The 12,924-nt window shown below is 45.7% G+C and overlaps 1 protein-coding gene and 1 pseudogene across 1 annotated transcript in view; both read left to right on the top strand.

Annotated features, from left to right (window-relative positions):
• Pkd1l3 (polycystin 1 like 3, transient receptor potential channel interacting) overlaps positions 1 to 12,924 on the top strand; it is a 79,430-nt gene that overhangs the window by 11,495 nt on the left and 55,011 nt on the right. Inside the window, 4 exon segments of the mRNA XM_045143384.1 lie at positions 1,321 to 1,367; positions 3,350 to 5,273; positions 5,335 to 5,537; positions 8,872 to 9,003. Coding sequence (XP_044999319.1) covers positions 1,321 to 1,367; positions 3,350 to 5,273; positions 5,335 to 5,537; positions 8,872 to 9,003 — 2,306 coding nt within the window.
• On the top strand, positions 6,345 to 6,503 carry LOC123458076 (annotated as a pseudogene).

Here is a 12,924-nt window from a genome sequence, read left to right as displayed (position 1 = left end):
TTTAAAAAAAAAAAAAAAAGGCCAGGTGTGGTGGTGCACGCCTTTAATCCTAGCACTTGGGAGGCAGAGGTAGGAAGACTGCCATGAGTTCAAGGCCACCCTGAGACTACATAGTGAATTTCAAGTCAGCCTGACCTACAGTGAGACCCTACCTCGGAAAACCAAAAAAAAAAAAAAAAGGAATATCATTTCTATACAGGCCATCTTCACAGTAATTTTGTTATTTGTGTAAAGTTCTTGACTTGGCCAGTGAGAGACTTGACCCAAGCTCCAGGGAAAAAGATTCCCTTCCTTCCCATGTTCCCTTAATTTTTCCTGTTTTTCTATTGTGCCTCACTACCAAGAGGTTAACCCAGTAGGAGAAAAGTAGGAAACAATAGTTTGAGTTTACTTAATAACATGCTAGAAGAAAACTTTGCAAACACTTCAGTGAGGAAACACTGAGGAGAACATTTTTCACTCCAGGTTTTGCAAACTCATTGTGATAGTTGATCTTCACTGCCAGCCTGAGTGGGTGAGCATGCCAGGGAGAGTCGTGAGGCACACCTCTGGGTATGAGGGCGTTTCTAGAGAGGATTAGCTGAGGGGTGAAGACCTGCTTGGAATGTGGGTAGCACCATCCCATGGGTGGGGGCCTGGATGGAATCAAAGGGGATTTCTCCTCTAGAGAGAGAGAGAGAGAGATCACCAGCATTGTCCTCTCTCTGAATCCTCCCCTCCCCCTTGACATGTGCTGCTCAGCTGTGCCACAAGCTTGTTGACCATGATAAACACAAATAAATCATGTCATCTCAAGTTGTTTATGTCAGGAATTCTGTCACAGCAACAAAAAAAAAAAAAAAAAAAAAAAAAAACCAAAACCCGAATATGCTCATGGGACAAAAAGGGTCCCACAACTCCCTCTGGAGTAATAAGCTACTCATTTCTGCTTCTTGGCTGTGAAATACCTCAAATGCTCTTACCAAACAAGTTATATCCACCCATGCTGTTCTGACCACTGTAGCTGGTACTGTAACAGCCTCTTGTGGCCTGGGTGACTAACACCCTCATACCCTATATCGGCTGGCAACTTCAGGGCATGATTTTCTTACTGGTAAATGTGGGAAAAGAAAGAAAGTGGTAGCCAGAAGTTTGGAGGAAGAGCTCAGTGGTGGAGCAGTTGCCTAGCATACCACGTAAGGCTCTAGGTTCATTCAATCCCTAGCCCTTCAAAACAAAGCAACAAACAATAATGATAGCCTGGTAAATTTTTGTAAATGATCACTTCCTAAATGATATATTCATAAATTAAGAGCTTAATCTGCATTCTTGTTTCTTTAGGAGATACTCATCCGTCAAACTTATGTCACCCTGTTCCTGATAATCATGTATGTACTGTATTCACAAGACACATTTGGAATATTCCTTTCTCCTACCCAGTAGATCCTGACAGAATTCTACTTTGTCTCCTAAGGTGCTTTGGGCATAGCTTACTGGTAGTGAAAAGTACTAAAGTATAGGGAAGTACCGGGTTAATGGGTGCTTTACTAAAGAAATTTTAGCTCCTATCTTTGGGCTTTCATCAAGCATAAAGATTAAAAGAAGAGAGGTTAGTAGTCAAGGTGCCTGCCCTCAGACCCTAATGACCTGGGTTTGATTCCCCAGTATCTACATAAAGCCATATGTACAAAGTGGCTTGTGCTTCTAGAGTTCATTTGCAGTTGCTAAAGGCCCTGATGTGCCCTTTCTCTCTGTCTGTCTTCTATCCCCCTCTGCTTGCAAATAAATAATAATAGTAAGTCATCTCTCCAGCAGGTTAAGATTCTTGCCTGGGAAGCCTAAGGACTCATGTTTGACTCTCCAGGTCCAGACACACAGGGTGATGCAAGCGTGCAAGTTCGCACATGCTCGCAAGGGGGCACACACACATCTGGAATTCAATTGCAATGGCTGGTGGCCCTGACATGCCAATTTTTCTCTCCCCCTCTCTCTCACACACACATAAAAAAAAGGGGGGACCTGTCTGTTGGGCTTGCCTCAAAAAAAAATTCTCCAGATGTGTACACTACCATGTGCATCTGGCTTACATGGGTACTGGGGAATCGAATCTGGAGTCTTAGGCTTCACAGGCAAGCACCTTAACCACTAAGCCATCTTTCAGCCCTAAAAATAGTTTTATGTTTATTTAATCTCATGTTAACTGAAACATGAAGTGAAGTGAAGGAAAAAATATCTCTTAAGTCTGCACCCCACAAGATGTATTCTGTAGAATCACAGCCAACAGCCCCTGACATGGCAGCCAGAAGGGAAGACAGATGTAGTCTCTGATTGTAGGACTCCTTAGTCCTTTCAGGGACCCCAGTTATGTCCACTTCTTGTCATGATTCCCACTATCACATTCATTCCAGTGTGCCACCATTTCCCAGTGAATTTCTGCATTTGGCCTTCCTGGCACTCCCTGCTTCTGCTCTTGCCTCTTCTGTTCATTGGCAGCACAGCAGGCTGCAACCTCCTTTGAACTTGGAGGAGCCAACTATCTCAGCTGTCAGCAAAATAGGGCCCTCCTTGGGCTGGAGAGATGGCTTAGCAGTTAAGCGCTTGCCTGTGAAGCCTAAGGACCCCGGTTTGAGGCTCGGTTCCCCAGGTCCCACGTTAGCCAGATGCACAAGGGGGCGCACACGTCTGGAGATCGTTTGCAGAGGCTGGAAGCCCTGGCGCGCCCATTCTCTCTCTCTTCCTCTATCTGTCTTTCTCTCTGTGTCTGTCGCTCTCAAATTAAAAAAAAAAAAATAGGGCCCTCTTCAGCTCTGAGCATCCACCAGAATTGCACCTTTTCCCGCCATCTGCTTTCTCCAGCATTTTTCTTCTCAGCATTTACTCAGTACATGATATATTTTGTCTGTCTGTTTCTTTCAATTCAATAGAGACCCCACTAGGGCAAGAACTTGGCTCACTGTTTGCATTGCTATACTTAAAGCTCTCCAGACTATTGTGGGTATTTAATAATGTACTGAATGAGTAACAATAAATACATTGTCCTTATTATACACTGTAGGTCTTCCAGGGCTCACATAACATGCAAGTTTCTCAAAGGTATTTGAGAACAGCATGTGTTGTTTCAAGTCCCACAGGCACTGGAGGCTCAGAGCAATGTGGAAATGCTGCCTTGATAGTGCTTTATTAGGTAAAATCAGACTCAGCCTTTCCTGTTATATATTCTTCCTTTTTAGTTCAACATAATGTGCAATTCCAACCACCCATCTTCAATACCACCACAGACCACAACAGTCACACCGGTGACACAAGTGACTTCAGTCATACCTGTATCCAGGAACCCATCACAGGTGACACTGGTCACAACCATACCTAGAAGGCCATCACAGGTGACATCATTCACACCTGCATCCAGCAGTCCACCACAGTTGATGTCAGTCACACCTGCATCCAGGAACCCATCACAGGTGACATTGGTCACACCTGTATCCAGGAACCCATCACAGGTGACATTGGTCACAACCATACCCAGCAGCCCACCACAGGTAATGTCCATCACACCTGCATCAAGCAGCCCACCACAGGTGACGTCCGTCACACCTGCATCCAGCAGCCCACCACAGGTGACGTCCGTCACACCTGCAGCCAGCAGCCCACCACAGGTGACGTCCGTCACACCTGCATCCAGCAGCCCACCACAGGTGACGTCCGTCACACCTGCAGCCAGCAGCCCACCACAGGTGACGTCCGTCACACCGGCATCCAGCAGCCCACCACAGGTGATGTCAGTCACACCTGCAGCCAGCAGCCCACCACAGGTGATGTTGGTCACACCTGTATCCAGGAACCCATCACAGGTGACATTGGTCACAACCATACCCAGCAGTCCATCACAGGTGACGTCAGTCACACCTGCATCCAGCAGCCCACCACAGGTGACATCAGTCACACCTGCAGCCAGCAGTCCACCACAGGTGACATTGGTCACACCTGTATCCAGGAACCCATCACAGGTGACATTGGTCACAACCATACCCAGCAGCCCACCACAGGTAATGTGCATCACACCTGCATCCAGCAGCCCACCACAGGTGACGTCTGTCACACCTGCATCCAGCAGCCCACCACAGGTGACGTCCGTCACACCTGCAGCCAGCAGCCCACCACAGGTGAAGTCCGTCACACCTGCATCCAGCAGCCCACCACAGGTGACGTCAGTCACACCTGCATCCAGCAGCCCACCACAGGTGATGTCAGTCACACCTGCAGCCAGCAGCCCACCACAGGTGATGTCAGTCACACCTGCAGCCAGCAGTCCACCACAGGTGATGTTGGTCACACCTGTATCCAGGAACCCATCACAGGTGACATTGGTCACAACCATACCCAGCAGTCCATCACAGGTGACGTCAGTCACACCTGCAGCCAGCAGCCCACCACAGGTGACATTAGTCACACCTGCAGCCAGCAGTCCACCACAGGTGACATTGGTCACACCTGTATCCAGGAACCCATCACAGGTGACATTGGTCACAACCATACCCAGCAGCCCACCACAGGTAATGTCCATCACACCTGCAGCCAGCAGCCCACCACAGGTGACGTCCGTCACACCTGCATCCAGCAGCCCACCACAGGTGACGTCCGTCACACCTGCATCCAGCAGCCCACCACAGGTGACGTCCGTCACACCTGCAGCCAGCAGCCCACCACAGGTGACGTCAGTCACACCTGCAGCCAGCAGCCCACCACAGGTGACGTCAGTCACACCTGCATCCAGCAGTCCACCACAGGTGATGTTGGTCACACCTGTATCCAGGAACCCATCACAGGTGACATTGGTCACAACCATACCCAGCAGTCCATCACAGGTGACGTCAGTCACACCTGCAGCCAGCAGCCCACCACAGGTGACATCAGTCACACCTGCAGCCAGCAGTCCACCACAGGTGACATTGGTCCCACCTGTATCCAGGAACCCATCACAGGTGACATTGGTCACAACCATACCCAGCAGCCCACCACAGGTAATGTCCATCACACCTGCATCCAGCAGCCCACCACAGGTGACGTCTGTCACACCTGCAGCCAGCAGCCCACCACAGGTGATGTCAGTCACACCTGCAGCCAGCAGCCCACCACAGGTGACATTAGTCACACCTGCAGCCAGCAGTCCACCACAGGTGACATTGGTCACACCTGTATCCAGGAACCCATCACAGGTGACATTGGTCACAACCATACCCAGCAGCCCACCACAGGTGACGTCCGTCACACCTACATCCAGCAGCCCACCACAGGTGACGTCCGTCACACCTGCAGCCAGCAGCCCACCACAGGTGACGTCCGTCACACCTGCAGCCAGCAGCCCACCACAAGAAATGTCAGATCTACCTGCACCTAACAGCCTACCACAGTCTGTGATAACAGAGCCCACCAGGCCTGTCTCTGCTGCACCTGCTGGACGACCTCTGGTAGACATCACTTCAAGATCAAAGGAAGACTCACACCCATCTGTCATCACCACCCATCCACAAGCATCATTTCAGAATGCATCTAATCAGGTAAGATGGGGAAATGCAAGTCACAGCAGGGTAGCTTTATAACACTGAGAAAGCACTTACGGGACTGAGGATGTCGCTCAGTGGTCACATACTTGCCTGGGTTCAATCCCCAATACTGAAAAGGTCTTTATATCCTTTCTTTCTATTGTAATATAATAATCAAGATGAAACGAAGAAGCCTGGTCACTTTTTAACCTCTCAACAGAACTGTACTAGGACAACTCATAGACCAGCCTACATCCCAGTCATAAGCGAAAACGAAAAGTCCAAGAAAACATTGCACAGCTTGTTGTGTTCCTGTCTCAGTACTTGCTGGCATATTCCTGTTGAGTGCTCCCATGTTTTAATGCTCACCTGTCCACTTCCCCAGAGGCATCTGCAAACTCTCACCTCATTTCCTTCTCCCACCAAACAGAAAAGGAGGAGAAGCCACTGTGATAATGTGACTGAAGGAAATCCTCTGGCTTTCCCTCCTCCAGTTATAATACAGCCTAATATTTCCTTACCAAGCCACCTTTCTGATTGCTCTGAGTCTGCGTCCCATGGTGGTGCAAGCTAGAGGTTCACTAATATCTCAATATTGTTTGTCACCAAGGAAAAAGTGACCCACATGGCTTCAACAAAGACTGTTGTTTTTCTTCTCTCTTAACTGAAGAGAAGTCAGAGATATAGAATCTATCAACAAAAGTGTTGTTAGACAAATTATTAGAAACTTTAAGAGAATTTGGTGATTTTGTTGAATACCAGGTTTGTGTATTAAAACTCATGTATTTTTACTCTCAGTCATGACCAGTTAGATTAGACACAAGCTTTGCACAGTGGCGGTATCCTAGCCAATGAGGTTTATCTGAGGCATAATTATTGCTAATTGAAAAATGGTGTGCCCATTATCTCTCACTTTCTCTGCCTCTTTGTCTCTCCCTTTCCCTCTCTCTCTCTCTCAAAATAAATAATTTTTTTAAAAAGACTAGATACAGCCAGATGTGGTGTCAAACACCTGTAATTCGAGTACTCAAGAGACTGACATAGGAGGTTTATAACTTTGAGACCAGCTACATAGTGATACCTACTCTCAAATATGTACATACACTACCACTAAATAAATGGTAAACTATACTGTGATCCAGCCTAAGTAACAAGTTGGTTCTAAAATGCCAAATATGGCCTATGGGAACTAGAAATGTAGCTCAGTTGGCAGAGTACTCACTTAACATGCATGAAATCCTGAATTCACTTTCCAACATCATATAAATATGCCATATTGATATATGCCTGTAATCCCAACACTTGAGAGTTGGATTCAGAATAGTCAGAAACTCAAGCTCATCCTCAAGTACATACTGAGTTTAAGGCCAGCCTGGATGACATGAGACCTTGTCACCAAAAAAAAAAAAAAAAAGCAGAAGAAGAAAGAAAGAAGAAGAAGAAAAAAAAAACAAGGTATGGCCTCCACCACCTGTAGCTAGAATGGCCTCCTATAAGTCTTCCTCTCCTGGCAAATGGGTAGTTAGGTAACAACTGTATTTCACCCATATCTTTAATCCTTTTTTTTTCGCTTCAGTACCTAAATCCAGAACTAAATGGTTCTTTTAAAAATTATTTATTCATTTTCAAGCAGCAGAGAGAGAATGAGCATGGGTATGCTAGTCCTCCAGCCCCTGCTAATGAATTCCAGATGCATGCACCACTTTGTGTATCTGGCTTTACATGGTTACTGAGGAATCAAACCCAGGTCATTAGGCTTTGTAGGCCAACTGCCTTAACTGCTAAGCCATCTAAAGTGGTTCTATTTATTTATTTATTTATTTATTTATTTAAGAGTGACAGACAGACAGAAAGAGGCAGATATATATATAGAGAAAGAGAATGGGCATGCCAGGGCCTCCAGCCACTGCAAATGAACTCCAGATGCATGCACCCCCTTGTGCATCTGGCTAATGTGGGTCCTGGGGAATCAAGCCTCAAACTAGGGTCCTTAGACTTCACAGGCAAGCGCTTAACCACTAAGCCATCTCTCCAGCCCTAAAGTGGTTCTTTATCCAAACCCACTCCATAAGTGACCCCTCCCTCAAAGTAGGGAATAACCCTGTAGAACTGTGTGGTCCACCAGGACAGACTCATGGCCCGTTTCATTTATTTATTTATTATTTATTTGAGTGAGTGAGAAAGAGAGAGAGAGAGAGAGAATGGGCACACCAGGGCCTCCAGTCACTACAAACGAAGTCCAGATGTATGCACCTTGCACCCCCTTGCGCATCTGGCTAACGTGGGTCCTGAAGAGTCAAACCAGGATCTTTTGGCTTTGCAGACAAACACCTTAACTGCTAAGCCATCTCTCCAGTCTCATGGCTCATTTTTGATGGTTCCACTCCTGTGTAACACCACATCTGGAAGAGCGTAGGAGGCACTGGGGGAAGGGTTCTTGTATTCATGATGGGTAAGTAGGCTGTACTATATAAATGACCCAAGTGGTCTAATGAAAATAGAGGTCACAGAGTGCTGAACTTTACTACAAAAGCCTGGTGAGCCCTGGGGACTCGTCTAGGTTTCTTTTTATTTTTCATTTTTATTTTTATTTTTTTAAAATTTTTATTAGCATCTTCCATGATAATAAAAATAATCCCATAGTAATTTCCTCCCTTCCCCCCCACACACTTTCCCCTTTGAAATTCCATTCTCCATCATATTCATCTAGGTTTTTTGTATTTGCCTCCCATCTCCTGCTATGCAATGCTTGAAGGACTTCTCTCAATCATAGACTCTTTTTCCAGTGTTAAGGATTGCAGGGCCTGTTAGGCAAGCACTCTAGAAAATCTTGCTCCCAGATGCTGTTGCCATTAGGTTACTCGTGGCATAAGTTTATTATTCATCTTCTCTAATGTATGAAAGAGGTGAAAATTAAGTCTGTCCATTTGGCTATTGATAAATTGCATGTGCTCTAGTAAGTAACCCTTCACCCACGCTCATGCACACACCCCTGATTAGACACAGTGGGACACACACACACACACACACACACACACACACATCAAAATAGAAGGACCAGTTGTAAAGAAGGAATTCAGCGGAAGGGGGAGGGAAGGAGAGAAAGAGTAAGTAATAGGGCGCAATAATGATCAAAACATATTATATGCATGTGTAAAAATTGTCAATAAGTTTTTAAAATTTTATCCATTTGAAGCAATGCTTGTGAAAGCAGCAACCCATTTGGAGAACCTGTCGTTGATAAAGCTAACGATGTCACAGGTCATCACAGGTCAGAGGGCATATGTTGAACTGTAAAAGCAGGATAAACCTATAGAAATATTTCTGACAAATATTTTCTTCCCAATAGGTCCTCAATGAGACGGCAGGGAAGTTTGGTGGAGCAATTCCTGGTTTGCAAGCTCACAGCAGGCTGAAGAAAGCTTGTGACATCCTCCAGAAACGGCGACACTTCACTCCAACATTTCCTGCACCAGATCAGGTAAGCAGGTGGGAGACAACAAGGAGCAGGAAGGAAGAGTGAAAATAGAAAAAGAGGGCTAGGGCCTGGCGTGGTGGCACACGCCTTTAATCCCAGCACTCGAGAGGCAGAGGTAGGAGGATCACCGTGAGTTCGAGGCCACCCTGAGACTCCATAGTGCATTCCAGGTCAGTCTGGGTTAGAGTGAGATCGTACCTTGAAAAACCAAAACGACAAAAAAGAAAAAGAAAAAGAGGGTTGGGAAGATTGCTCAGTAGGTAAAGCACTTGAAAGCAAGGAGAACTGGGGTTTGGACAACCAGCACCCATGTAAATATTGATTGTGCATGGCAACTTGCCTGTAATCCTAGCAGGTGGGAAATGGACACACAGGATTTCTATCCCAGGGCAAGCTGGCTAGCTAGACTAGCTGACTTGGTGTGCTCTTGGACCTAAGTGATAGATCCAGCCTCAGCAAAATACAGAGGTGAGTGATTGAGGAAGACACCCAATACCAACCTCTGGCCTCCACATGCACACACATGCACCCACATTCACACACATACAAATGCAAAGAGAGAGAAAGGAGCTGGGCGTAGTGGCATGCACCTTTAATCCCAGCACTTGGGAGGCAGAGGTAGGAGGATCGCCATGAGTTCGAGGCCACCCTGAGGCTGCATAGTGAATTCCAGGTCAGCCTGAGCTAGAGTGAGACCTTACCTTGAAAAACCAAAGAGAGAGAGGGGGTAGGGGAGGGCTAGAGAGATGGCTCCGCAGAGAAAGGTACTTGCTTGCAAATCCCGCCGGCTGGGGTTTGATTCCCATGTACCCACATAAAGCCAGAGGCACAGAGTGGGGCATGCATCTGGACTGCGTTTGCAGTGACAGGAGGTCCCAGCGTGTCCGTACTCATTCTCCTCTCTCTTTATCTCCGTCTTCCCTTGCAAATAAATTTTTAAAAAATTGAAAGAGAAATGGAGACCGAAGATTGTGCCCCATGCAAACTTAGTATCATGAAACTATTTGGTGGAGACCGAATTGAGTATTAACAAGTATTGTCAGCCTAAAACTCTAGAAGTTTAGAGTTGTTAGGGTCATTGTTCCAATTATCAGGTTACTTAATTTCCAATGTTTTGTTTCAAGAAATCTTGTGAAACAAAAATAAATCCACATCTTACCATAGATATGGTAGACAGCCTTAAAACACGCATCAAAACCTGAGATGCTCTTGACCCTGCCATCTGTTACAGCCACACCAGCCAATGCTGCTTCCTCATCATTGTTTATGTCCCTTGCTTCTTATACTTAAATAGATTAAGGTGCTAGGATTCATGGAAATCTAATTTTCTTTTTTCCATTTCCTATATTTTCAAACATTCTGTAATACACATATAAATGTATTCTGGTTTGAGTTTTTGTTTTGTTTTTTGGAGACAAGAGTTCATGTTACCTAAGCTGATTTTGAACTTGTAATGTAGCCTAGAAATACCTTGAACTTATCATCTTGCCTCCACTTCCCCAGTTCTGGAATATACCATCATGCCTTGTTTTTGTGGCACTGGGGATCAAACCCAGGACTTTGTGTATACTAGGCAAGTGCTTTACCAACTGAGCTACACCCCCAGGCTCTGTTTGGTTTTTTGTTTTGGTTTTGGGTCTTTTTTCTTTGTTTGTTTTATGTGTGTGTATGTTTTTCCTGAGGTAGGGCCTCACTGTAGTCCAGACCTGGAATTCACAACATAGTCTCAGGCTGGCCTTGAACTCACAAGTGATCCTTCCATCTCTACCTTCTGAGAGCTGGCATTAAAGGCATGTGCCACCATGCCCAACTCCTGTTTGGGATTTTATTTATTAATTTACTTACTTATTTTGAGAGAGAAAAAGAGAGATAAAATAAAAAGAGGCAAATAGAGAGAGAATGGGCACAGCAGGGCCTCTAGCCACAGCAAATGAACTCCAGATGCATGCACCACCTTGTACATCTGACTTACATTGGTACTGGGGAGTTGAACATGAGTCCTTAACTTCTTTTTTTTATATATAATCATGAGTCCTTAACTTCTAAGACATCTCCCCAGCCCCCTTTCAGGCTTTTAATTACAGAAATAGTACATACTTGATATTAATAAAATCAAATCAGCCCATATATGGTAGTGAGAGAAGCTGAGGACGTAGCTCAGGTAGCATGCTTGCCCAACATTCCCAAGGTCTTGGGTTCAATCCCCAAACAAAATAAAACAGTAATGAAAGAATACCCTCACTCCCTTTCCCTTGCTTGTTCATCTCATGAATCATCTCATGTAGATGTGATCATGGTTACTAGATTGCCATTGGGGGTTGGAGAGATTGCTCAGTGGTTAAGGCACTGGCCTGCAAAACTTAAGACCTGAGTTTGATTCCCCAGTACCCACATAAAGCGAGGTGCACAAAGTATTGCATGCATCTGTAGTTCATTTGCTACTGGCCCTGATGCACCCATTCTCTCCTCTCCATATCTCTCTCTCTCCCCCATCCCACCGCTTGCCAATAAATAAATGAAAATATAAAAAAATAGGTTGTGCCTGGTGTGGTGGCACATGCCTTTAATCCCAGCACTCGGGAGGCCAAGGTAGGAGGATCACTGTCAGTTCAAGGCCACCTTGAGACTACAGAGTGAATTCCAGATCAGCCTGGTCTAGAATAAGACCCTACCTTGAAAAACCAAAAATAAAAAAAAAAAAGAAAAAGTACTGAGTGGCTTATAAAAAGGGTCCAGATGGGGATGGAGAGATGGTTTAGTAGGTAAAGTACTGGCCATGTAAGCATGAAGACCTGAATTCAAATTCCTAGAACCCATGTAAAAATATAGGGAGTGTCAGTGCATGCTTAAATCCCAGCACTAGGGAGACAGAGGCAGAGACAGGGATTCCCCTGGACTTCCTGGCTAGTTAGTCTATCTGACTCAGTATCACTCAGTGTGAAGCCATGTCTTAGAAAGAAAAATGGGCATAAGCCAGATGCACAAGGCAGTACATGTGTCTGGAGTTTCTTTACAGTGGCTAGAGGCCCTGGCATGCCCATTTTTCCTCTCCCTCCTCTCTCTTTCTCTCTGACTCAAATAAATAAAATATTTTAAAAAAATAGAAAGGCCAGGCATGGTGGCACACGCCTTTAATCCCAACACTTGGGGTGCAGAGGTAGGAGGATTGCCATGAGTTCAAGGCCACCCTGAGACTACAGAGTGATTTCCAGGTCAGCCTGAGCTAGAGTGAGACCCTACCTCAAAAAAGAAAAAAAAAGAAGAAAGAAGGAAAGAAAGAAAGAAAGAAAGAAAGAAAGAAAGAAAGAAAGAAAGAAAGAAAGAAAGTTAGTTGGTTAGTTGGGGGCTGAAGAGGTGGCTTGGCAGTTAATTAGCATGCTTGTGAAGCCTAAGGACCCAGGTTCAATTCTCCAGGTCCCACCTAAACCAGATGTACATGGTGGCACATGCATGTATCTGGAGTCTGTTTGCAGTGGCTAGAGACCCTAGCGTGCCCATTCTCTCTCTCTCTCTCTCTCATAAATAAAAATAAATCTTAAAAAATGAAAGGTGGGGGCTGGAGAGATGGCTTAGCGGTTAAGCGCTTGCCTGTGAAGCCTAAGGACCCCGGTTCAAGGCTCGGTTCCCCAGGTCCCACGTTAGCCAGATGCACAAGGGGGCGCACGCGTCTGGAGTTCGTTTGCAGAGGCTGGAAGCCCTGGCGCGCCCATTCTCTCTCTCTCCCTCTATCTGTCTTTCTCTCTGTGTCTGTCGCTCTCAAATAAATAAATAAATTTAAAAAAAAATGAAAGGTGGGCTGGAGAAATTGCTTAGTGGTTAGAGACTTGCTTGCAAAGCCTGATGACTCTGGTTCAATTCTCCAGTACCCACATAAAGCCACACACACCAAGTGACACATGCATCTGGAATTGATTTGCAGTGGCA

This window comes from Jaculus jaculus, chromosome 1 (assembly GCF_020740685.1).
Source record: "Jaculus jaculus isolate mJacJac1 chromosome 1, mJacJac1.mat.Y.cur, whole genome shotgun sequence".
Lineage (NCBI taxonomy): Eukaryota > Metazoa > Chordata > Mammalia > Rodentia > Dipodidae > Jaculus > Jaculus jaculus.
Note: the sequence above shows the minus strand (reverse complement) of the source record. Positions and strands in the feature narration are given on the sequence as shown.